Below are 27,741 nucleotides of genomic sequence, written 5' to 3' on the forward strand. Positions count from 1 at the left end.
TTCTTCTTGCTTTTTTTTTTTTTTTTTAAAGTGCAAACCTGAGAAAAGGGAAAGAGTGTCAACACCTCAGACCACAAGGTCCTGGCAGCTCCGACACACCATATCACTGGACGGCGCTATTTGGAGGGTTAAGAAGTTGGTGAGTGACACTGGCTTGTGAGAGTCTGATTGTTTTGCTCTAAATTTTAAACTTAAATTTTTGTTTTGTTACCTACCTTTAAGGCAATTAAAAATCAGGATTTTAAAAAATTTACTCTCATTTTAACAAATTCCAATGCTTTGCCTGAAGAAATTCCACTAACATTTTTGATGTGCAGATCCTCTGAAAAATACTTCATTTTTGTCTTCATTGTTGAGGATAGTTTTGCTGGGTATGGAATTCTGGGTTGACAGTCGGGTTTCCCTCCTTGCTGGCACTTTATGATGTCATTCCCTTGTCCTCTGGCTGGCACAGTTTCTAACTAGTGTGCTGTAATTATTATCTTTGTCCCTCTATACCGGTCTTTCCCACCTCTGTCTTCATTTAAGATTTTCTTTCTCATTGATTTTTGACAGTTTGACTATAACATATCTAGGAATGTGTGTGGTGAGTGTGGTTTTCTTAGTGACTTCCAAAATTCTTGAATCTGTGGCATTTTGTCTCTCATTCATTTTGGAAAATTCCTGGCCCTTATTTCTTCAAATATTTTTCTACCCTTTCTCTCTTTAGTTACCTTTTTGTTAAGCTGTTTGATATAGCCCATCAGCCCTCAGGTGCTCTGTTCTGTTCTTTTTTCCCCCACTTGTGTTTTACTTTTAATATCTTTAAGTTTGCTGATTTTCCCCCCTCAGCTGTCCTGCTCTGTTGCAAACCATGAAAGGAAGCCCAGATCTAAAACTATTGTTTATTTCTCACATTTCCATCTGGCTCATTTGTAGTTTCCCTGTTTGCTGAAACTGCTCATCTGTTCTTGTAGGTTGTTCACCTTTTCCATTAGAACCTCTGACATGTTCACAACTGTCAGTTAGGGTCCCTATCTGACAGCCCCAACATCTGAGTCATCTCTACTGATTGCTGCATCCCTCAACAACCCCCAGTTAGTGAACCCATTTTTATTTTTCCGTGTTTGTCTAGTGATTTTTTTAATTATGTCAAACAGTGTGTGTAGAAACATAGTAGCTCCTGAGGTGAACATACTTATCCCAAAATGAGCAAGTACAGTGAGGCTTTTGGGGAGGGGGAGGGGACAATCTAGCCAGGAAATTAGCTGGTTTTGAGTTTGTTGTTTCCTCATGATCCTCAGTGACCACAGGCTGCAACTTCCTAGGGAAGGCTTCAGTCACCTGCTGTGCTCAGCATGGGCCTTGGGGTTCCTCACTTGCAGCAGCTCCAGTGCATCTGCCGGATCAGCCTCACCCAAGCTTCTGCCTCTCCTTGGGTGCTGGGCAGATGGTGGGAGAGGGACTCTCAGCTCCTGGTCCAGTCTCATTTGCAGTTTTGGGGTGGGGCCTTCTCAGAATTCCTCTCGATTCTCCCCCTACTCCACTCACCAACAGCCCCCAGCAGTAGCAGAGCATGCTCTGTATCAGACACAGTGCCCCTCTCACAGATCCCCTTCTCTCAGGGACCTCGGTGCATAGGGTTGATGTCCCCTTCTGAGTGGTTCGAGGCTTCTGCTTCCTATAAAAGGAGAGTCCGGGCCAGGTGGGTATGTCAGTGGCCAGTCATCTCCTGCATGACACCACCAAGGAAACCCAAGGTGGTCACCCCACCTGCCCCAATCTTTCTCACAAGCCTTACAGACCATGACGCTCAGTCAGCAAGAACTCCATGTCTGGTGACAACTGTTTCCCTAAGAATTCAACAGTGTGTTGGTGGCTTTCTCCTTAACCTCTCCCTCTTTCACTTTGCTGAAGGTGAGGCCAGTCACAGGTCCATCCCTCCTCAGTCAGGGGAGGTAGGAATTTTGATCCATTGAGCTACTTTGTTGAGTACAAAAAGTTGGCTTATGCAGAATACCCAGCTCACTGTTAGGATGGGAGAGTCTCTCAGGAATGCAGAATCTCAATGATTTAACCCATTTTCAATGTAATCCTGTGTTCAGCCTCGCCTATGGCTGGTGTTCCCGGTGGACAAACCATGTGCACATGAACAGAACGTGTCTTCTCAGAAACACCCATTAGAGCCGGGTGCCAGGCAGTGCTGTTCAGTGGGTCCATCCTTTTACCAATTTTCCATCTAGTTGTTCTGTCAACTGAGGAAAAGGGGGTACTGAAATTCCTTCTCTGTCTCCCTTTAGTTATCACCTTTTAAAAAATCCTCATCCAAGGATATGTTTATTGACTTAAGAGAAAGGGAAAGAGAAACATCGATGTGAGAAACATGGATCAATTGCCTCCCATATGCACCCCAACTGGGAATTGAACCCACACCTTTTGCTGTACAGACGAAGCTTCAACCAACTGAGCCACGGGCCAGGGCTAGTTGTCACTTTTTTTAAATCTCATGTACTTTGAGGTTTGTTATGTCTTCCTGCCTGATGACCCATCCTGTAGTGCTCATCTGCCAGCAGTGAATTCACTCATTTCTCCTTATTTCACCTCCGTCCCTGGAGGGCAGAGTCTGGGTACAGGATCCTGGCGGACCGTGTCCATCTTTCAGCACCACTGTTCCTGCGTGCCAGGGTCCAACCATTTCAAGGGCAATGGTAAGCTTCTCTGGCTGCTTTCAAGATTCTCCCTTCCCCTTTGGTTTTTGATATTGATTTCAGATGATGTGGCAGGCAGCTTTCTTTTATTTATGCTGTTTGGGGTTCACCAATCTTCCTGCATCTGTACACCTATGAGTCCCACCACATTGGGAAACTGTTCAGCCATTCTCTGTCCCCTCCTGGGGCTCTGGTCTCAGCCTGGGTGATGTCTACTGATCTTTCATTCCTGTCACCTCCACCCTACTATCCAGCCCACCGAGGGAACTCCTTATTTCAGATACTGTATTTTTCAGTTCTGAAATTTCCACTCGGTTCTTTTCTAGATTTTCTGCTGTGAGGGCATGTTTTTTTTTTCTTCAGGAGCCTGGTTTCCCTCACCTCGGTACACAGTGTTGGCAGCTGCTCAGACCCTGTCTGAAAACCCAGCATCTAGTCATCTTGGGGTTGGCCTCTGTCGACTGCCTATTCTCCCCAGAATGGGCCTGATGTCCCGGTCCTCTCTTTCTTGTGTGGTTGGGGACTGTGTCCTGAACATGAGGATGTCAAGCTGAGGGCTATCTGCGTTCTGTTATGCCGGAGAGCACTGATGTCTTTGTTGTAATGGCATGTAAGCTGGTGAGACCCAAATGTAACCTATGCCATGGCTGGCCCTGTCCAGTCCTGTTCACTTAGGGGCTGTCTTCTGCTTGTCCCAGACAGCGGCCGTGGTCCCACTGCCCATTCATCTCTGAACAAAAACCTTACTGACTCTGCACGCTCACTCTGGGTGCAGCGTTTCCCATAGACTACAGCTGGGGGAACCTGAAGTCCTCCCCCTCCTCTGGGTAGGGTGTCCATGGGCTTGTGTCCACTGGGGACTCAGTGGGGCCTGGAGAGGGGAACACACATGTCATAGGCCTTTTCATTCATCCAGGGTTGGGTATGGATCCATAACATTCGATGGGACCACTACTTGTTGTCACTATTGTGGGACTACTCTACCCAGTAACACAGAGACGGTTCCATATGCATGAGCCTGAAAATGCATGAGTCCCTCCTCGGTGTTAGTCCACCACTCTGGGCAGGAGGCTGGCTGCGGGCAGGAGTCCAGGTTAGATAACAAACATGGTATCAGAACAACATGGTGAAACCTGAGGCTAATGACAGATGCTTAAGCAATGAGAAAGCCAGAAAAAAAGGCAGGAGGATACATACCCCAATACAAAATGTTAACTCTCGCAGAGTTTTTTCTAAATGATTTTCACTTACCAAATGAATACCTGAAAAACAAAAGGAGAAAAATGTATTAAAATTTGGCATGCTTTGCCAAAAAATGTATAAGATTAAAGCATTGTGTTACCCCACTAAGTAGAGCCCATGTCCATGACCCGAGGACAGTGTGGGGTCAGGGCACAGAGCTTATGAGCATTAAATACAGCAGGAAGTGTAGAGGAAGATGTGTCCTTAGGTGCTGAGTGGAGGGGAGAGTGGAGGGGAGACCTGTCCTCAGGTGCTGAGTGGAGGGGAGAGTGGAGGGGAGACCTGCCCTCAGGTGCTGAGTGGAGGGGAGAGTGGAGGGGAGACTTGTCCTCAGGTGCTGAGCGGAGATGAGTGTGGAGGGAAGACCTGCCCTCAGGTGCTGAGTAGAGATGAGTGTGGAGGGGAGACCTATCCTCAGGTGCTGAGTGGAGGGGAGAGTGGAGGGGAGATCTGTCCTCAGGTGCTGAGTGGAGATGAGTGTGGAGGGGAGAACCGCCCTCAGTTGCTCTGAGTGGGGGTTTGGAGCCCCACCAGGCTGCCCTGGGGGAATAAAAGCCTTTTCATGCCCAGCCCCACCCCACAACAGGCCAATCAAAAAATATTTTGGAAAAGAGTAAATGTAATACTTGGTTTTCCTGCAGTAAACAATTGCAATCAAACAATGTAAGAATGTCATACCCCAGAATCTGAAAATTTAAAAGATGGTATTACCCTGAGCACATATTAGAAAAGGCCCTAAATTAAAGGAATTTGGGGGCTTGTCTCCTCTCTAAGGGCTTGAGGTCTGTCTTCATCTGGAATCTAAGTAGAACCCTGAGTCCTCACACTGACCCGGGGCTTCAGTGATGCAGGCTCACTTTGCACCCTTGGGAAGGGGAGACACATGAGCCCAAATCATAGACTGTAAATCCTACAACGTAATGGAACACAGCTAAGGTGGGGATCGCATGTGGCCTTGGAACAAATACCCCTCACACCTGTGCAGCTCTGGCCCCTGTCTTCCAGCCCAAGTTAACAACAAAGTCTACCACTTGGATAAAAAGACCACACCCATCTTTACAAACATCATGGCCTGTTTTTTAGGAGTAAAAAGCAATGGGGAACTAACACACCCGACAGTGTGAATGAACCCTGAGAGCACCATGCTGTGTGAGATAAGCCAGACACGGAAGGCCACGCAGCGTGAGACTCCATTTGTGTGAAGCATCAGAACAGGTGCATCCACAGCGACAGAAGTGGGTCAGTGGTGCCGGGGACTGGAGAGAAATGGGTGTGTGTGAGGAGAACGGGGGCATATGGGTTTCTATAGGGGGTGACAAAAACGTTTTATACTTAGTGAGGGTTGCAAACTTTGTGACTATATAAAGCCACTGACAAGTATACTTCAACTGGTTAAATTTAATGGTATGCAAATTATACCTCAATAAAGATGCTTTAAAAAGTAATTGTTTAATGAAACAACTATGTATAAAAGAAAGGATCAGGTGAGATTTGCACAGAGCCCTCAGTGAAGAGTGGGCAGGACCCCTGAGGATGAAGAAGGGTCAGCCCTGGGCGCCTGGAGAGCCGGTGCAGGTCCCAGGCCTCTACACCACCCACTTCTGAATGTGTGTGTGTTTCCACTGTGGAAAGTTCAGATGCAGACCTAGGAGCAACAGTAATACACTGAAGGGCACTGAAGCAATGGGCATTGAGGACGAGCTGTCAGGTGGCCATTCTCTCAGAGCTGGGGGTGCTGGCGGCCTGGCAGCGATGGTACTTTTCACAATCCTGGCCCCTCAGAGAATCACACTACTTACAGGTAAAATAACACAAGGTGGGATCTGCTCTTTACTCCAGAAAAGACAAGTTGGGAGGAGAGGGGACAGACGTGTGTGTGAGGGTTCTTTGCATTACACTCTCTACTTTTGAACAGGTTTCTAAGTTTCCATAGTTCAAACTTTTAAAACAGCCAGTGTTTGCACTGGCTAATGAAAGAAAGTTTACCCAGCAACTTCTCCCAATAAATCACCTTGTTGATGGAGAGGGGAAGGGGCTGATTTTCACAAACTCATCAAGAATGAATGCTTCCCATTTTTATCAGGACTGATTAGAAGAGACGGAAGTGGTCGGGTCAGAGCTGGCCTCGCAGCCTGGGCCACAGGACACGGTGCCCGTGGAGACCAGGCACGGGCCTGCGCTGTTACCACGATCACATTTACTGAGGGTATTAAAAAATGTGTTCTTTCGTAACTTCACCTGTTTTGGCATTTTGAATTTCAAGGCTGCCTAATATAAGATTTTTAAATAGAGGTAAGTATATCTAATTACATGAAAAACTAAAATGCCTTTATTAGTTTTGTAGCTTTTATTATATTTTTTAACAGCTGGAACTTATTTTAGGAGGTGGCTGTCCATGGAGCTATTTTGGGGACGTTCTACTGTTTGTTGTTTTTTTCTTTTTCTACTGTTTTGTTCTTTAAAGAAACTCAAGCCCTTCCTTTTTCCAAGAGACTAGATTTTGCTCCCAAATGGTCTGTATTAACACAGTACCCTGCCTGCCCATTAGAGACAGGCCTCTATACAGAGGAAGGCCGTCTCCTGTGAGGGGCAGAGCCTTGCAACATCCAGGCTAAAACACTTGCCCACCACACAAAGCGGGTTTTGTCCACGCCCCTTGGGGCTCGTTCTACCCCAGCGACTTCTGCATGAGGCTCCTAGTTTCACAGAAGGCCTCTGACTAGAAAAGTACATCAGGCCTCCAGCACTGTTTTGTTTTGTAAAAAGGCTTCATGGATAAATATTTGTTAAACTAGAGGCCCAGTGCATGCATTCGTGCACCGGTGGGGTCCCTCAGCCTGGCCTGTGCCCTCCGGCAATCTGGGACCTCTGGGGGGGGGGGGGATGTTGGACTGCCGGTTTAGGCCTGATTGGGCCTGGCCTGCGCGGATCGGACCAAAGCCGGCAGTCTGACGTCCCCTGAGGGTGTAGTAGTGCACGAAGCAGCAGGAGGCTAGGGAGGAGCCTGAGCCTGGGCCAGGCAGTGCTGCTCCCATTCATCCAGGCCCCGCTGCTGCGGAGGTGGGAGAGGCGTGTGCCGCCACAGCTACGCTTGCCAGCTCTGAGCCTGGCATCTGGCACCCGTCGGTCAGCACTCCCAGTGTGGGAGTGCACTGACCACCAGGGGGCAGCTCCCACATTGAGCATCTGCCCCCTGGTGGTCAGTGCATCTCATAGTGACTGGTCGACCAGTCGTTTGGTTGCTTAGGCTTTTATACAGATTCTGCTCATACCCTGGCTGTGGACAGGCAAGCTGTGAGTTTGTAAGAATTGCCCCCACTTTCTTGCCAAGCACAGAGCCCCCCGAAGGCTCACTCAGGAAGCAGGCAAACAGGGATTAGTAATAAAGCCTGTTCTTCTAAGCCACCCTGATTCCTGACACATGTCTGGCCCGATCTTGTCATCCACAGGGAAGCCCTTGGTTGTGTGGTGATGACAAACAGAAGCAGCTCAGGATGAAAATGCCGCAGGAACTAAAACAGCAGTCCTCAATGTGCCCACGCAGTCAGTTGGCATCTAGCCTGCCCCAACCCCAACCTCTGCTGGAAAAACTCGTCACAGGACCCTGGGGAGTGAAGCCCCGTAGCACCATCAAGGCCATCTCAGTGCCGAGGTGCAAGAGCGAGAAGGGCCGCTCTGTGGGTGAGAAGGGCTGTCTTCTCGGGGCCCAGCTGAGGAAGCTCTGAGATAGCTGGACCTTTGTGAGCACAACTGTCTGACAAGAATGGAAGGGCCTACAGCCCTGCCCTCCTCCCTCACCACCTGGGACTGGGCCCCTGCCTGGCACTGGGTACCTGACCCTTATTACCAAAGCAAATGGCACCATTCTGCTTCCTGGAACCTCATAAATCCGAAGGAGAAATTCATTTTTATGCATCAAATGTATCTATACCTGATGAAAGTGATGGGCTATGAACCAGGGCAGGGACAGCCATGGAACGGCGTTGTATTTAAGGCTCAGAGCTAAAATCAGGGTCTCATCCTCAATAGTCAGAGCGGAGCCTGGCCCCGGTCCCCTCCACATCTCCTGGGCCTGCTGGCATCTGCGCTCGGCACTCTTTGAAGTCGATACCGTCCTGTGTCAGAGGGACGTGCCAGAGGCAGCTTCCTCCACAGGAAGCGACCTCCTGAGCCGCCCAACCTCGGTCCAAGTTTCTAGAGATAATCCTTTCTTCTTTCTGGGGGGGCCAGGAAGGTGGGGAAGGGAGAAGGATGGTTATGCAGCCATCCTTAATAGCAACAAAGAAGCCCTCTAGGATTATTGCCAAAGTAAAGCAGAGACAAAAAGATCACAAATCCAGCTTTTTGGAAAAGCCGATGCTAAATTAACTGGAGAAACTAGGGCGGAAGTCACAATTAGGATTTCCAATAAGGTTCCACCTTTCCCACGTCCGGAAGAAAGGACCAGTGTTAGAAAGGCCTGTCCAGCTGTCTCCCACAGCCCATCCTCAGAAGGCAGAGAGCACCTCAACCAACCAAACAAGAACATAATCAGAGCCTAACAGTGTTAATGGTGGCTAAGTCCTTCTTTAAGATCACCTACATTTTATCTATCTATATAAAAAGCCAGCGACTGGAACACTGGAACAACTGGAACAACCAGTCACTATGACGCCCGCTGCAGCCAGAACTGGCCCAATCAGGTGGTGGGGCCAGCCAGCCAACCTCCCACGGCCCCTCCCCCCAGCCCAGCCCTAACCCAGATCAGCACCCCCCACCCCAATCAGGGGCAGGGCTGGCTGGCCAACTGCCTGTGGCCCCTCCTCTCCGGCTGTCCCCGCCCCCAATGGGCCCCCACCACTCCGATCAGCCCGTGGCCCTTCCCCCAACTCAGTTCCACCCCTGATCAGCCCCCCCACACCAATTGGGGGTGGGGCTGGCCGGCAAACCTCCCTTGGCCCTTCCCCTGGCCGTTGACCCCTCCATTGCCCCCCACGCCAATCAGGGGCGGGGCCCGCTGGCCAATCGCCTGCAGCCCCTCCCCCCAGCTGGCGGGGGGGGGGGGGGCGGGGAGGCCAGGCCGGCCGGCCAACCTCCCGCTGTCTCCTCCTCCCAACAAGCCCGACCCCAATCTGCCCCGATTGGGGCCGGGCTGGCTGGACCCCACCTGTGCATGAATTCGTGCACTGGGCCTCTAGTGCAATAATAGTTACCAAACTCTACCTCTTTCTCTGAAATGCCACCGATCCCCAAGATGTTTAAACTCCTAGAGACATAGAACAAACACTGAAGTACCAACATAGATGAACTTAGATGTAAGCAGGAGTCCATAATGATCAATGATTGAATAAATAACATGGGGGCAAAGGACAGGTGCTCCACCCACAAGGAGCCCTGATGTGGGCTATGCTAGTGATGCTTCCAAAGGTAACACAAGGAGTAGACCTGGGAGGAAAGGAAGGTTCACAGTGGAGACACCTAACAGTCATGGCCAGGCTGGATACCAGGTCAGCATCATAGAGATGGGTTGTGTTGATGGCACAGACTTGATATAATGGATGACGACAGCACTGTGCCTCTGTGGTCTTCTCCCCAAATCCACACCCAGCCAATGACGAGAAAACATCAGACACATCCCAACAGAGGCCTACTCAACAGAACACCTGACCAGTGCTCCTCAAAACAGCCGACGGATCAAAAGCAGGAGAGTCTGAGACATGGGCCCAGAGGAGCTAAGGCAGCGGTTCTCAACCTGTGGGTCGCCACCCCTTGGGGGTCGAACAACCCTTTCACAGGGGTCGCCTAAGGCCATCTGAAAACACATATATAATTACATATTGTTTTTGTGATTAATCACTATGCTTTAATTATGTTTAATTTATAACAATGAAATTGGGGGTCACCACAACATGAGGAACTGTATTAAAGGGTCGCGGCATGAGGAAGGTTGAGAACCACTGAGCTAAGGGGACATGAAGACCAAACATGTGGGTCTTGGTGGGATTCTGGGACAGAAAGAGAGCACTGGGAAGGAACTGATGAAATGTGAATAAATAATACTATGTTGACACTGGTTCATTGGGTGTGACAAATGTCCCATCCGATGAAAGAGAATAAAAATAGGGGAAATTGGAGTGGGGTACAGAGACACTCTCTGCACTATTTCTGTGATGATTCTATAAATCTAAAACTGTTCTAAAAAGTGAAGTTTATTAAAGACAAGTCAAGGTGGCCAGACAGCACCAGTATCTGTGCCTGTCAGGAGAGCCGCCTCCAACCTTGCCCATTCCTTACCAGCACCCAAAGCAGAGTGCAGGCTGGGGCCCCAGGAGGGACTGGCCATCCGGGTCAGGACAGCATACACTTCCTTCCACTGGATGCAATATCTGGGGCTCTTGGCAATCTCTGGGCAGACAGACTCAAGTTCTCAGTAAGAAGAATGAAACCAAGGTGAGCTCTCAAAGGCACCCCTACCTCAGTCCAACCCCACCTGAGAAGAAAGGGTTAAAGGTCCATAGCAGTGGGTGCCTGCCACCTAATCCGAGGCACCTTGTTGCCCGATCTAATCCCAGGCGCCTCTGTCTCCCATCCCAACAGACACAATTCTGTGCCTTCTCCTAACAAGGCCTCCTTATTTAAATAAAAAGGAACCAAGCGTGGTCCTTTAACTGCCCCCCCCCCCCCATTATCCTTAGGATGACTTTGATACCTGTCATCACTACTGTACTTGAGCATTATCAATCAAAACTTATTCCAGTCACACTTGACTGATAACGAGAGAGAGTGGGCTCCTATGAAGCTGAGGCCCCAAAGCCACTGTGTCCTCAGAAACCTTGAGCCTCCACACGGGCTCACCCTGCACCCCTACCTGCGCCCACAGCCTTGTTGCGTTCTAACTGCCCGCTCACAGCAGCCAACATAAAGGAATGTCTGGCCACATGGCGCTGGGCCGCATTCAAATTTCCTGTCTTGTCACCTTTCCCATGTCCAGAAGAAAGGACCAATATTAGAAAGTCCTGACCAGCTGTCTCCCACAGCCCATCCTCAGAAGGCAGAGAGTGCCTCCATCAACCAAACAAGAACATAATCAGAGCCTAACAAAATGTCACAAAGGATGTGAATCTGCTCCTCCTTTTCCCTCCCACCCAAGGGATTCTCTGACCCATCCCCAAGCTCTGAACTGCCCAGGCCTACATTGAGTCCATCTACTTGAACCTGGACCCTACAAGGTCTGCTCTCCTGGGGTGTGGGATGGCTGCCTCCAAGAATGTGGGTAATTAGCCTGTGAAGCACAGACTGCATGACTGAAGCCACTCTCCCCAGGATGAAGCCTTTCAACCACTGCCATCATCAAGTGCATTCATTAGGCTCCCACTTGCCTCGGCAAGTGTCAGGATCCAGACAGGAGAGCAAAGCAAGGGCAGTCATGGTTCACGCATGTGCAGGATGTCATGTATGGCCCCGTGACACTGGCCTTGGAAACTCAAAGCACCGCCGAGCACAGGGTTTTACCTGTCTCCCCTGGCAGCAGTTTAGGATCCCCACGTGCGCTGAGACATTGGTTCCAGCGCCGTGAAGCTGTCACGGCACCGGTCCGGTCAGGAAGGGAGAGAAAGTGGAGCAGTGGCCACAGCATGCACTCGGCAAAGCTGGGCAACCCGATGCAGGGCCGAGTGCCGGCGAAGCGCCATGTGCACCTGCCTGGCGCCTCCTCGCCCCACGGGGGCTTCCTGTCCCTGCCACGGGACGCCAGCTGGACAACACTTGAAAGACGTTCCATCAACGGTGTCTATTATCTGAGCATCTCATCCCAAACAAATATTCTTTCCTCTCAACTTAAAATAAAGGAGACATGAAAGGAACAGATTGTGTCTAATTTTCATTTCAGGGTATCAGAAAAACCAAGCCCATTTTCCATTTAAGCGGTCCGCACTCTCTCAGTAAGCTCTCAATAACACTCTGGCAACTCAAAAACTATCATCCCCAGGGAAACGGGTCAAAAGCTGACCTCAGGCACTGTCAGGGTCGAGGGCACCTGAATTGTGCTAACCACCCACCTGGTGCTCATGGAGTCCCACCCCACAGCCCCCAAGCCTGTGCCAAACCTGCCCCACAGTTCAGCTGTGACCACGGACATCTGGCATCAGGGACATGGTGAATACACCTCTGGTCTCTGTTGACAGATGTTTTCTTCTTTTACATTTCCCACCTACAACATCTCGGCGTCATTTGTTTTATTTTGCTTTAGCGAGCTTCAATTAATTCGAATCACATTTTGTAACATACCCAAGGGCAGGGGAGCAGAATATCCTTCCCAATGAAAAACACAAGCCTGTATTTTTGGTCAAATGTGCTCAGACTCGTTTTTAGACTTTTAAGCATGGGGTTAATCATACCCGACAGTATATCCCAGACATGAGTCAAAAATACTTTTGAAGTAAAACTTAAAGTTGATACGGTTTGGCTGCCAGGTACAATAAGGCATGATCCGTGCCACCTGTTACAGAGGGAGCATGCCATCTCTGGGACAAAGGCACCTAGGATACTTCTCCCTCTAGGGTGGAATAAACTCATGGGTCTCAAGAAATAGCAGCCCTGTGGACACCATAGTAAAACCCAGCCAGAGGCCGCTTGCGCTGGTAAACAACTACTAACCAGGAGACTGCAGGCGGGCAGGAGCCACCTGTGGCCGCCACGGGGGTCAGATGCCCTGAAGTGGCGGCACCATGAAGTCTATGCAGGAAGGAGCAGGTGCAAGTGAAGGAAGCATCACTGTCCTCAGGGCCCACCTCAGACAGCCAGGCACACCTTACCAGGCACCAGCCCCTATTTCCACGGTCACTGCTTTGTCCTTTATAAACAGAAAATGCAATAAACCATATTTAATATCTCCACCTCCCTAGGAAACCAACACAGCTTCTGTATGGAATTGAACACAGTGCAGGTGCCATATGGCAGGCTGTCGGCCACTCAGTGACTGTGGACACTCATAAAGAGGCCCACAGCTGAGTAACAGTGGCACAGCCCTTGGTCTTTTCCCAACGCATGCAACTCACGCCATAGTTGCAGGTGTTGAAGTTTCCCCAAGTCTCTTCCTAAATCCCAAGCTTTTGACCGACACGGGGCTTGCTCTCAACAGTACCTCGTCAACACAAGGCCCCGTGGATGGCAGGGTGGAGGGGATTATGGGTGCTGAGATTTTTAACAAGCTGAGTTTGGGGGCAGCGCATTCTGCACCCTAATGAGTTTCATTCACACGGGCCCGACCCACGCCCAGCACAAACCAGCACTTCCCAAGCAGGAAGAGGCGCAGAAGATCCAGCCCAGACACCCTCTCACGGCCGTGTGCATGCGCACTGGGGACCAGGCACAGATGACAGAGCCCAGCAGGGACGGCCGCAGGGACCCCAGTCCACGCTACAGCTGTGGGGCCAGTCAAAATAAATCCACAGGGGGACTGAAGGTCAGCTCCTCAGTTGGACCTTCTTGGTTAAAGACCCCTCTCTGGGAAGCATCACTGTCATGATCCGGGACCCAGTGACCCTCTCCACCCTCTCCACCCTGGGCCAGCACAGAACAGACTGCCAGAATGGACAAAGCTTTCCTCCCGGAGGACAGACGGGCCCTGGAAGGACCATCCCAACAGCCGCCCCAGATGTGTTGAACCTCCTACATGTCTACACAACCAACCACCCCCATATCTACTTCCCACATGTCTACACAACCAACCACCCCCACATCTACTTCCCACATGTCTACACAACCAACCACCCCCACATCTACTTCCCACATGTCTACACAACCAACCACCCCCACATCTACTTCCCACATGTCTACACAACCAACCACCCCCACATCTACTTCCTACATGTCTACAGACACTGACCCTATATCTCCTTCGTGCACATCTACACAGACACCAACATGTCTACACCGACATCCACCCCATGTCTATTTCCTGTATGTCTACACATCCACCCCCATGTCTACCTCCTACACATGTACACTGAAATCCATCCCACACCAACCTGCATACCTACCCCCTGCATGTCTACACAGACACCCACCCCTTTCCTAGAGCCTTCTGTCAGGGCTTGGTCTTATCTTCCAGAGTGTTCTGTGTGCCCTCTGGTAGGTGGCCTTCCCTATGGTGGAACCCAGACCTGGGAAGAAGAGCGGGATCCCCCTCCTCTGAGTGCTGAAACAACACTCCAGGGGCCCGACTTCACCCAGGCCACAGGCTGCCCTGACATGCCCATGTGCCCTGTGCGCATTCCCACAGGGCTTCTCCACTCTCCTCGCCTCCCTGGAGCTCCATCACCACCTCTGGTTCCGACTCTCTGAAGCCGACTCTCCCCAACGTGGCCGATCTGGTCTGTGACCCCTGGTCTAGCTGGTCAAGGTTCCTCTTAACAAGGAAGGGCAGGAGAGGGTAAGGAGCAACAACTCCGCTCTGTCACCGGAAGCTCACCCAGTGACTTCCACTTCCATCTCACGGTCTGCTGGCGCCAGGAGGCTGGCCGTGCAGTCTTGGAACAGCCATGCCACTCCCAGCAGAATCACTGACTGCTCCCTAAGAACAAAGACTCCTGCATTTTGGTTGTTTGGCAATTAGCAGTCGCTACCATGGCCTCGTTAAAATAATGATATTCTCCTGAACTAAGGTAAGAAGAAAGCCTGCTCAATCCCTCGAGCTGCCAGGAGGTGGTGGTTTGCTCTGCAGTGTGTAACATCCCCTAGATCAGTGGTTCTCAACCTGTGGGTCGTGACCCCTTTGGCGGTTGAACGACCCTCTCACAGGGGTCGTTTGAAAATACATCCTGCATATCAGATATTTACATTATGATTCATAACAGTAGCAAAATTACAGTTATGAAGTAGCAACGAAAATCATTTTATGGTTGGGGGTCACCACAACATGAGGCACTGTATTAAAGGGTCGCGGCATTAGGAAGGTTGAGAACCACTGCCCTAGATGCTGAGGTACAGCACGCCTGGCTCACGTGTGCCCAGTTCTTCCCACTTACCAGATCTGTCCCACATTGACCAGGGACATGTAGAGGACCCAGAGCGCAGTCATGAGAACCATATTGGCACAGCCGGTAATCAGGATGAAAGATGAGATGCCCAACCCGAGCAGTGCGAGGGCATCCAGGTTGGAGTCCATGTGTGACCAGTCCAGCAGCCAGAGGATTGTGGGGGCATAGCTCACGGCGTCCCAGCCAACCTGCCCCTGGAAGTGCTGCTGCACACTCTTCAGGTACACCCTGCAGGGCAGGAGTCCTCTGTCCCCGATCAGCTGCTTGTTCTGATGAAAAGCCACCAAGAATGCCACAACTGGAAGAAAAAGGAAAGGATAAAAGGAATATGAGTAGGAACACACCATCTGTGGACACCAATGGGTGCTTTTGCAACGTGTGGGGACTCAGCTGGGCAAGATGAGGCAGAGTCTGACCAACGGTTTGGAACCAAAGCATGAACTCAGGGTCTGAGTATTTCTCAAAATTTGGGGGGAAATTTTGGAAGACCCAACCTGGAGAAGTCATGTGTACATGTTTATATACCTATATATACCTACTTATACACATTGTATATGTGTACATACAGTGTATATATACACGTATTTATGATGGGAATGCTGGTCTGTGACCCCTGATACTAGCTGGTCAAGATTCCTCTTAACAAGGAAGGGACAGGAGAGGGTAAGGACCAACAGGCATTCCCATCACAAATACATCCTAATAACCCATGAGTCTGACCAATGGTGCTACTCCTGGAACTACCCACAGTGTTTGAAGCTTATGATAATGTTCACATGTAAGTCAGGATTGTCCTCCATTCAAACCACAAGTTTCTGAATTAGCTTCTAACAACTCCCACTCCTATGAGAGCACAGTCACGTCCTCTGGACTTCAGTGTTTGCACAGAGATGCCACAGGGAGAGCGCAGCCCTCCTGTTTGTGACCGTGAAGAGCAGGGACACCAAGAGAGGAAAGGCAAGTAAAAGGCAGTTCCATAGAGAGTGCTGGGGTGACAGTGAGACGCCGCTGGGTAGAGAACACACTCACACTGAAGGAGGCACAAGCTGCACTTTGTGTCAAGCTAAACAACACTGCGTTCGATCGTGAATAAAAATGCATCCGAGGCAGCAGAGATTGAGATGGAGAACATGGTGGTGGGTTAGGCTCACAGGTGTAACAGTCAGCACCTGCCCTTTCAGGAAAGTGGGCACCCCTGGTCCTGGTCCAAAGCACACAGCAACAATGAACTGTGTGTTTACAGCATAAGTGAAGCAAAATAGGTAAGAAACAGCACAAAGGCTGAAGGGAGATACTGGAAATATGCTGTTAGAAGGACCTTACACTACACAGAAAGTGCAGACTAGTATGTGAAGGTAGACTCAGACTAACTTAGTATGTATTATATTGTAAATCCTGTGGGAGAGCGAAAAAATGTTTAAAACAATTCTAAAGGACTAAATCAATGCAGATACTAAAATAAAATAATAAAAAATGCTCATTTAAGCAGAAAGAAAGCAGGGAAAAAGCAACAAAGATAGGAAGAACAAATAGAAAATAACTAGCAAAATGGTAGACTTTAATCCATCACTTTAACTGGAAATGTTCTAAACACATCAGCAAACATAGAAATTGTCAGATTGAATAAAAAACAGGACCCAGGTCTATTCTGCTTATACAAAATCCACTTTAAATATAAAGACATTGGTAGGTTACAAGTAAAGGCACAGAAAAAGATATCATGCAAATGCTAATCCAAAGAAGCTGGATGGCTTTATCAATATCAGACAAAATAGATGTAAAAGCAAGAAATGACAAAAAAGGGCATTGCATAGTGATAAGGGATCAACAAATGGCTATTTAATACTAAGTGTGCATGAATCTAACAACAAAGCATATGTATAAATAAAATGAACTAACCTAGTACATATATGTATATATTCTCTACACATACTAGTATTAACTTGACCCAACTGACACAGATTGCTATACAGTATAAAAAAGCAAGACACAACTATATGACATATTTAGAGCACTCTACTTAACAGCAACATATATATATATATATATATATGTAATTTTCAAGTATACATGGAACATTAAGACACACCACAGTATGCTGGTTCAATTCTCCATCATGGCACATGCTTGGATTTCAGGCTCGATCCCTGGTAGGGGGCAAGCAGGAGGCAGCCAATAGATGCCCTGCTTTCACATGGATCTTTCTCTTTCTCCCTCTTCCTTCCTCTCTCTCTAAAAATCAATAAAAACATATTTTTAAAAAACCAAGTCATTAGCCCTAGCTGGTTTGACTCAGTGGACAGAGTGTCGGCCTGCCAACCGAAGGGTCCCAAGTTTGATTCCAGTCAAGGGCACATGCCCGGATTGCGGGCTCGATCCCTGTAGGGCAGTGGTTCTCAACCTTCCTAATGCCGCGACCCTTTAATACAGTTCCTCATGTTGTGGTGACCCCCAACCATAAAATGATTTTCGTTGCTACTTCATAACTGTAATTTTGCTACTGTTATGAATCATAATGTAAATATCTGATATGCAGGATGTATTTTCATTGTTACAAATTGAACATAATTAAAGCATAGTGATTAATCACAAAAACAATATGTAATTATATATGTGTTTTCTGATGGTCTTAGGCGACCCCTGTGAAAGGGTCGTTCGACCTCCAAAGGGGTCGCGACCCACAGGTTGAGAACCGCTGCTGTAGGGGATGTGCAGGTAGCAGCCGATCAATGATTCTTCCTCTTCATTAATCTTTCTATTTCTCCCTCCCTCTCCCTTCCTCTCTGAAATCAATTTTTTTAAAAAAGGGAAACATTGTTACTGATCCCACAGACATTAAAAAGATAATAAAGGAACACTATAATCTCTCTAAGATCATAAATTTGACAATTCTGATGAAATATACCAATTACTTGGAAGACAAACTACTAAAACTCACAAAAGAAAAAAAGATAATATATCACAACAATTGCATCTCAGAAATGCAAGGCTGGCTTAATATTCAAAATTGATCAATGTAGTTCGCCACACTAACACTAAATAAAAGCAGCCCATATGGTAATATCAATCAACACACACATAAAAAGCACATGACAAAATTCAACATCCATTCATGATAAAAATGTTCAACAAATTAGGAAGAAAAAGAAACTTCATCAACTTATAAACGGTAGCTATGAAAAACAAGAAAGGGTAGCTATGAAAAACATCCAAAATACTTAAAGATGAGCAACTATTTTCCTCCTAAGATTTGGAACAAGGCAAGGATGTCTCTCTCACTACTCCTATTCAACACTGTATGGAAAGTCCTAGGTAGTGCAATGAGGCAAGCAAAAGAAAGAAAAGGCATATAGATTAGAAAGGAAGGTATGAAACTGTCTTTATTAACAGATGATATGACTGTCTATATAAAAAGATCCCAAAGAATCTATTAAAAAAACACCCAAACTCTTAGAATAAGTGAGTTTATGAAGGTCACAGAATACAAGATATTAATACAAAAAGGCAACTGTATTCCTCCTATATCAACAATGCACGACTATAATCTGAATTTTATAATAGTTGACAATATGATAATAGCACCAAAAAGTGCATAGGTAAAAATCTAACAGATTCTAACAGAATCTGTATGTGGAAAACTGACAATAGCACCAAAAAGTGCATAGGTAAAAATCTAACAGATTCTAACAGAATCTGTATGTGGAAAACTACAAAACATTGATGAAAGAAAATAAATAAATGGAGAGATACATCGTGTTCATGGATTGAAGAGTCAGCATGTCAATTCTCCCCACTTTGACCTATAGACTCAATGTAATCTCAATCAAAATATCCAGCAAACTTTTCTCTAGATTTTTGTTTTGTTTTCTCTAGATGTTTTGTGATTCTAAAGTCTATTTGGAAAAACAACTTGGAATAGGCAAAATAATTCTGATAAAGAACAGAGTTGGAGGACTCATATTATGCAATGTCAAGACTTACTACAAAGCTACAGTAATCAAGGCAGTGTGATACTGGCAAAAAGACAGACACATAAATCAACGGGCCAGAAAAGAGAACCTAGAAATAGATCTCCACAAATACAGTCAACTGATTTATGACAAAGGTATAAAGACAATCTTTTCAAAAAATGGTACTGGAACAATTGAATGTCCATATACAAAAAGATGAACCTTGACACACACCTCACATCTTACACAAAAATTTACTCCAAAAGGACAGTAGCCCTCAATATAAAATATGGAAGTATAGAACTTCTGGAAGAAAATCTATGTGACTTGCGTCTGACAATGAGTTTTTAGATACAACACCAAAAGCATAACCCATGAAAGAAAAAAACTGATAAATTTGTACTTTATCAAATGAAAAACTTTTGTTCTGTAATTAATACTTTAAGAGAATGAAAAGAAAAGCCACAGATTGGTAAAAGATATTGCGAATCACGTATCTGATAAAGGACTTGTATACAGAATAAAGTAACCTTAAAATTTAATAAGAAAACAAAACCCCAAATTTTAAAATGGGCAAAAGATATGAACGGACATTGAAGGCATTGTTTTGCACAAAGAAGATATACAGATGTCAAATAAACACATGAAAAGATGCTCAATATCATTTGTTACTGGGGAAACGCCGATTAAAACCACAATGCAATATCAACACACACCTATCATAACAGCCAAAATCCAAAAATCTGAAAACTCCAAATGCTCCAGAGGATTCAGAACAGCAGGAAATCTCATTCATTGCTGGTGGGAATGCAAATTGGTGTGCCATTCTGGATGAATTTGGCAGTTTCTTGTAGAGTTAAACATAGATTTACCACATGATCCAGCAATTATACTCTCGGGTATTCACCCAAGTGAACTGAAAACACATTTACACAAAAACCTGCATGCAAATGTTCATAGGAGCTTTGTTCATAATTGCTAAAACTGGAAAACAAACATCATTGTCCCCCAACATGGAGATGGATAAACAAACTGTGATACATTCATACAATGCAATAATATTCAGAGACAAAAACGCCGGACTGTTGATTCATGCAACATGGATGAGTCTTAAGTGCATTTTGCTAAGTAAAAGATTCCAGACCCCAAGTCTACATATTGCAGGATGCCATACATACGCCATACTGGAAACAGCAAAACCACAGGGATCGAGCACAGATCAGAGCATGCCAGGAGCTGGTGGGGGGAAGTGGTGACTATGTGCACAAGGGGATTTTCAGGGGATAGAACTATACTACAGAATACTGGATGATGGATAACTAAGCATTTGTCAAAACCCATAGAACTAACTGTACATCACAAAAAATGAACCTTAATGTATACAAACTATCAAAACAACCTAGCCAGAAGTTCAGGGGATGCCAGGATGGAATGCAGACTGTGACAAATGAACTCTATTGCAAATGTATAACAGACCACACGGAATGGGAGGGTGAAGGGAGGGCTGGCCTAAGTAACTTTGGAAAATGTTCCGAGTGAAAACTGTAAGGACAAAGACAAAAGGAACTGTATATAAACATTGGAGTCTAGTTGGTTTTTCTCACGGGGGTAGGTGAACAATTCTGAAACTGCTTGGCATGTGTACTGGGGGTAAGCAAATAAACAAACTGTGGTGGATAGTGGGGTAAGAGTTCTCACCGATGGAGAAGAAAGTTGCAGACAAGCAAGAATGGGAGGCCGTCCACACCTGTGCACTGGGTTAGACTCGGAGATGCCAGGGCAATCTCACATTTACCTGAACATAGATATTCAGATGGATATGCAGAGAAGCAACCATACATGGGTGTACACACACATATCACCTAGCTCTGTCCACTAAGAGGGTCTGAAAGCAGCGACACCTGTAGCAATGGACATCCAGACTTGAGTGTCTAACACTCTAATAAAAAGAACCAGGGCTTCTGGAGAAATGGCAGTTTTTTTTGTGTGTGTTTTTTTAAAAATATATTTTATTGATTTTTTACAGAGAGGAAGGGAGAGAGATAGAGTCAGAAACATCGATGAGAGAGAAACATCGATCAGCTGCCTCCTGCACATCCCCCACCGGGGATGTGCCCGCAACCAAGGTACATGCCCTTGACCGGAATCGAACCCGGGACCCTTCAGTCTGCAGGCCGACGCTCTATCCACTGAGCCAAACCGGTTTCGGCGAAATGGCAGTTTTTAAGTAGGAAATATGAAAGGAGCCTGTCGCATCCTATAGGACCAGAAAGGAAGGAAGTGCTGGAAGATAAAGAACAGGGACACGGGACACAAGTGGGAAGACCCACCACCAACCGAGCCAGACATTTGACACCACAATGAGTAACAGCATTGGACCACAACCCCAAGAGAAACTCACTCTGAAGGTGGATAAACAGGGAGAAGACACACCTTCCTCATAGAGGAATTCCAAATAATGGCGATGCCTCCTCCAAAGGGTGGCAGAGTCCTCCCCTCGCTGGGAGCATGGGATGGACTCCGTGATCAGCTCCCAGAGGACAGAGAACGAACGTAGAGCCTGACAAAGACACATAGCAGATGTAGAGGCTGTGACAGGGCAGAAGGTCGGGCGGGAGGGCAGCAGAGAGCTCCCCGCAGCAGTTGCCACCCAGTATGTGTGTGTGTCCCTTTCCTGACTCGGACGGGTCCTACACACTCCAGAACCCACCTGGGCTCTTCCACACGGGACCTAATTATCAATGGCTAAACAGCTGGGTGCCCTTCCTCCCCCAAACCACAATTCACGCTACAAAGCTCTGGAAGGAAAATGAGATTCGGTCTCACCAATTAAATAGTTTAAAAAGTAATTCTAAGGCAAAAAGCATAGGAAACTTCCTAGCTTATTTATCAGAAAAAATAAAAAATAAAAGAAGGCAGACTGGATTCCAACTTCAGAAAAATAAAACTATTTCAATGTCCACTCCTGTTACAGAAATGATTAAGTAGAAAGAATAAACAAAATTTTTTTAAAATCATAGGATCTCGCCCTAACCGGTTTGGCTCAGTGGATAGAGTGTCGGCCTGTGATCTGAAAGGTCCCAGGTTTGATTCCGGTCACGGGCATGTACCTTGGTTGCGGGCACATCCCCAGTTAGGGGTGTGCAGAAGGCAGCTGATCGATATTTCTCTCTCATCGATGTTTCTAACTCTCTATCCCTCTCCCTTCCTCTCTGTAAAAAATCAACAAAATATATTTTTTTAAAAATCATAGGATCTCAAAGTTAAACTAACCAACCAACCTTAGGAAGGCTCGGTCAGCCTCTACCCCCAGTCCAGGAAGGGGTGGGGGTGAGGCATGAAGACTTTCTCAGCTGCTCCCTATGGGGTAGCCCAGAGAGAGATCTAGGATAGGTGAACAGGCCATCTATATACCTATACATGCATTATCACAATGTCTGCAAATATTCTTTAAATATAAAAAAGAGCCCTGGCCAGGTGGCTTAGCTGGTTGGAGCATCATTCTGTACGCCAAAAGCTTGTGGGTTCAATCCCCAGTTGGGATGCATATGGAAACAACTGATTGATGTTTCTCTCTCTCTCCTTTCCTCTCTCTCTAAAATCAATAAAAACATATCCTTGGGTGAGAATTAAAATAAATATAAATAAAAAAGAAAGGGAATGAGGGATAAATGGTGATGGAAAGACACTTGACTTGGGACAGTGAACACACAATATACAGATGATATGTTATAGAATTGTACACCTGAAACCTACAAAATTTTATTCATCAATGTCACCCAATAAAGTCAAGAAAAAATGACTTTTCTCTTTCAGATAAATCACTATAAAATTGAACCAGAATCATCCCTAAAATGTCATTCTCCACCAGGCAGTTTTCAGTGATGGTGGTTAAATTCTGGCTTTGATAGAAGAGCCTGATACTTTTTCTTTAAAGGCTTGTGCTGCAGAGAGCTCAGAGGTAGGGCAGTGGGGTTTGTTTTTTAAACAAACGGGAAGCATTTTACAGAGAAGCTTGTAAAACCAAGCAGAGTGTTTCATTAGAATTTGAGTGGCCTGGAGAACAAGAAGGAATGTCCCAGAAACTCTCAGAAGCTCAGAACAACACAGAATGAGGCAAGATTTCAAGGATTCTTTTGGTTCCACTTTTCCCTCAAAATTTCCAAAGAACAGCTAAGAGTTTAGCAAACGTGGGTGTGAATGGTTCTGCCCTGCTACTTCAATCCTGCGCTGGGAGCCATCTGGGAACCAGGCTGAGCCACAAGATCCCAGGAGACTTGATTTGTCGTAACCAAAAGTGTAACAAGCTACCCCTTTTAGAAAGTGCAACTGAGATTCACCTCCAAGCATAGTACTCAACCAAGGAGTATTAATGGAGGGGGAAAGGTAATAAAATTCTGCTATATGTAATGTAAAGAAAGAGGATAGAGTAATTGCAAGAAATCAAAATATACATGACAAGCATGGTATCACAAGATGCATCTAAACCAAAAAAAGGTACTATAAGCAAACCAGAAATTAGAGCTGAACAGAAACTAGCTTTGAGATACTTTCTAAGTTGAATTTTTAAAGAATGTTGTCCCAGGGGCCCTGAGGTAACAATGTGATGAGATAAGCAATTTTGTTCATGTGTCAAAAGTCCTTCATTGGCTCCAATGCCCACGACACAGTCACCATTACTCTGATGGTCCCAGCAGTCACAGAGGTGGGTTCCGCATGGGGGCACAATACCAGGACCTGCGAGGAGCCCATCTTCTTCTCCATTAGACCCTCGTTTAGCTTTGTGAAGTGGCTTTGCAGGGTCCACCCAAACAGGGAGGCGAGCTGGGTCGGTGGTCCCCAAATGGGGTGTTTGGGACACGGGCTCAAGTCAGCAGACTACATAGGACCAGAGAACGTCCAGAATAGGGCAGAGAATTCCCCAGGGTCCCTGAGAAGAAACAAGGAAGGGACCTCACGTAGACCTGCCACTAAATAACAAGGACCAGAGCAAGGATGGGAGGCTCTAAAAGCTTCCAGAGAGAAAAATAGGTCCCTGTGATATTGTCAGACAATAAATATTTCTTTGGTCTTCATCTCTGGTCCCGGCACAGAGCTCCTAAAAATTCTGGGATTTCCTTAGTGATGGGGGAGAAGAGCATTTGTTGCTATTCATTAGCACAATCCTTTCAGTGATACCTGGATTCATTCCCCTGAGGTGACCCTTGGAGGAGGGCACTGGTTGCCAGGTCTGGAACTCTCAGCCCTGTCCCCAAACTTCTTGAAGGGAGAGGGGCTAGGTGACTAAGCTAATAGCCAATGACCAATGATTTAATCAACCAGCCTGTGTAATGGAACCTCCATAAAAACCATACATGAAGGGGTTTGGAGAGCTTCTGGGTTGTTGAGCACGTAGAGGTGCTGGGAACGTGGTGCTCCTGGAGAGGGCCCGGTAACTCTGCACCCTTCCCGCACGTTCCCAGAGCACCACTTCTATCTGCTCTGCCTGAGTTGCATCCTTATAACAGAGCAGTAAATAAGTGTTTCCCTGAGTTCTATGAGCCCTTTTAGCACTTTGTGGAACCCGAGCAGGGCTCATGGGAACGCTGGTTTACAGCTGGTCAGTCAAAAGCACAGGTGACAACCTGACCTTGTGACTAGAGCAGTGGTTCTCAACCTTCCTCATGCCGCGACCCTTTAATACAGCTCCTCATGTTGTGGTGACCCCCAATTTCATTGTTACAAATTGAACATAATTAAAGCATAGTGATTAACCACAAAAACAATATGTAATTATATATGTGTTTTCCGATGGTCTTAGGCGACCCCTGTGAAAAGGTCGTTCGACCCCCAAAGGGGTCGCGATCCACAGGCTGAGAACCGCTGGACTAGAGTCTGAAGTGGGAATGATCTTATGGGACTGAGACAGCCTGTGGGGTCTGGTTAATGCCAGGCAGTCACTGTCAGAATTGTTTAATGTGAGGAAAAAACTCACACATTTGGTGTCAGAAGTGTGTGAATAGAAGAGTTTCCCTTTAGGCACTTGCATAAGAGCAGGAGTCAGACTGTGTGAAGACTTCTCAACACCAGGAAGTCCTGAGGAAAACTGCTTTGCCTAAGATTTGTAGACTCAGGCAAACTGATAATTTCCATGCACGCAAGGAAAGACATCAAAGTCACCTTCTCCATATCCTTTCTTAAAAGTTGTTCGGGGGTATATTCCACCAAAAAGAGAGAATAAACCAAGAAGTAAGAAGACTGAGATCTGAGGAATTGTGAATACACCTGGAGGGAGGACCCGGGGGCCTTGCAGGGGTGCAGTCTGTGAACTGAATGTTCACACCCAGGGACTAAGGATATTGCAGGAGCAGGCAAGAGAGGGGAAGAAAACATGGTTGGAAGAGTATCTGGTGGAGACACGGAACAATGATAAAGACCGTGTGCAAAGTCAAGGAAATTTTACGGAGCAGGAGGTATCCCTGGAAGACAGCGGGGTCTAAATAAAACACTGACTATGCTGCAAGGAGCTCACAGGTGGACGAACAGGCTGGTATGTTAGCAACATTAAGAATTCTAAATGCATAGAGAGTGAAGGAGGCTCAGGGCAAGGGCCCATTATTCAGCCTTGCGGTGGGCTTAGCAGTCCATGAGAGTAACGATAAAATTCAACATCAAGTGAAATGGGTGAAGAGCCCTATGGCATCATGGACAATCACCGGGACTTCAGTGACTCTGAAGTGGCTCACAGTCCAGGGAGATCTGGAACCCACTAGAGAGAGAGCAGTGCAGGATCCCCGAGCCATCTCAGCCAGACAACCTGTCCCTGAAAGATGGGGAAATGGCCCCTTCATACAGCTGAAAAATACCGATTTTACCCCAAGCGTACTTGCAAGACAGAAAAAAAAAAAAAAAAAAAAAAGCATCTGCCAAAGCAAAGCATTCTGTGCTCAGCACAGACTATATCTGCTTGACCCTGTGGCTCAAAACTGTTTCCTTTTGAATTGAACAGAGAATCCCCGTGGAGATCAAAGGCAGCCTGCTCACTTGAAAGCGGAGGGCCAGGTTTTATAAAGTTGTTTTCTCTCTCTCTCTCTCTCTCTCTCTCTCTCTCTCTCTCTCTCTCTCTCTCTCTCTCTCTCTCTCTCGGCAAGCGAAGCCCCTGGGGTTTTTCCACTGTTACAGGCTCCCCTTTCCAAGGTCTAATAAAGTCTCACAGATTCACTTAGTCCTGACTTCATCTTTTGCTAAGTGACAGCTCAAACGTTTAGAATGAGTATTTAATCCTGTGGAGGATAAAGCAACACCGAAAGGACTATTTTTTTTATGTAACTTAAAAGAGAAAGAGGGCTGAGCTGAACGCCCATTTGGCAACCCCGTGACACATGGAGTCCCCCCAAGGAAGGAAGCCTTGCAGTGACAACCATGCGTCCACTGTGCGCCAGGAGACTGCCCGAGTTATCCCAGGGAAGGGAACCCGCAGCCTCACCCGCCTGGGACGCTGCCCATTTATGGGAGGGCACTGTCCAAAGAGCGGCAATTCTCTTTCTCCCACGTGTGAGGGAAGAGATTTAGAAATGAAGCTGGGCCCTGCAGTGCCAATAGCACACAATCACTGCCAGGGACCAGCACGCAAGTTAACTGACCACTCGCCCAGGCCACTCAGCCTGGAACTCTTCCCATCCCCACTGGTCTCCCCTCACTTATAGGTTTAAGAATCTCAGAGTTTGGTTTTAGTCATGACTATAGGTCGGGCTCAGGAAGCATGTCCTACTTGTGTGTTCCCTGCTGCTCAATGCTCAGGGCCTTTGCGCCCCTCTGAGTGTCGGGACTGGGGTGGGGGAGGTGGACTCGGCGCTGGCCACCACGCCTGGGGCTGGTGTCCTGGGCACAGACTGACTGCTCTGGGCTCCGCAGGCTGGCTGGGCAGGCCCCGTACTGCTGCCGGGTTTTCAGGTGTGGGTGTCACTCAGCCCCCAGGTAATGTGAATGCTTCGCCTGCTGCTGTCTCAACGCTGCCAACAAACCTCTGGTGAACCTGCGGAGGCGGGGTGGGGTGGGGTGGGGTGGGGTGGGGGGAGCCTCGGACCCGCTGGGCCTCCGGGGTGATGCAAGTCCCACAGGGGCTGCCCACCGGTCAGGATGCGCTCCGAGCGCAATCGGAGGCACACAGAGTGCAGACACTGCTCTCTGCCGCTGGGCTGCTCCGGGGTCCAGGAAAGGGGTGCTGCCCAGGGCGCTGGGCGCCCACGTCCTCGCGGCCCCCCGCCCATATCGGACTAATGAACTCGGGTTTCCGTAGCGCGGACCCAGGCCGGCCGAGGTCCTGCGAGGGGGCCCTGCGCAGTCCTGCTCCATTTGGGGTCCTGACTTGGGTCCCGGCAACTGACGGCCGGCGGGTGTGACTGGGGAAGAGGGGGACCACCCCCCCCACCCCCGCTCCCCAAGACTTCAGCCAGAACCCGCGACCCGAGGGGAGGGAGTCGCGCGGTGGGGTGCATGTGCCGTGGCGTGTGTGTGTGGGGGGGCGCATATGGCTGGGGCTCCGCTGTGTACCCGCCTGAGCAGCGGCCCGGGGACGCGGCGAGGCAGAGTCACCGGCGGGAGTCGCGCGCGCGCGCGGAGGAGCGGTACCGACGGAGCGCAGGCCCCGCGGACTCACAGTAAACGAAGGCGAGGGCCCTCAGGAGCACGATCCTGGTCAGCCAGAAGGTGCCCGCGCGCAGGCCGGCCGGGCAGCCCGCGGGGTCGTGCCCTGGCCCCGGCGGAGTCGCAGGCACCTGGCCAGCGTCCGCAGCCTTCCGCCTCCTAAGCTGCTCCCCGGGCGCCGCCATTGCGGGGCCCTCACGGGGCATGCGCGGAGAGCGG

At 47.9% G+C, this 27,741-nt stretch overlaps 1 protein-coding gene across 1 annotated transcript; it reads right to left on the bottom strand.

The window, feature by feature from the left end:
- LOC132232877 (lipase maturation factor 1-like) lies at positions 1-27,741 on the bottom strand. The gene is made up of 3 exons (XM_059692584.1): positions 27,536-27,741; positions 14,936-15,245; positions 1-3,949 (listed from the first exon to the last, which is right to left on the bottom strand). Exons 1-3 carry the CDS (start codon positions 27,726-27,728, stop codon positions 3,931-3,933), a joined length of 522 nt encoding a protein of 173 aa, XP_059548567.1. The 5' UTR covers positions 27,729-27,741; the 3' UTR covers positions 1-3,930.

This window comes from Myotis daubentonii, chromosome 4, assembly GCF_963259705.1.
Source record: "Myotis daubentonii chromosome 4, mMyoDau2.1, whole genome shotgun sequence".
NCBI lineage: Eukaryota > Metazoa > Chordata > Mammalia > Chiroptera > Vespertilionidae > Myotis > Myotis daubentonii.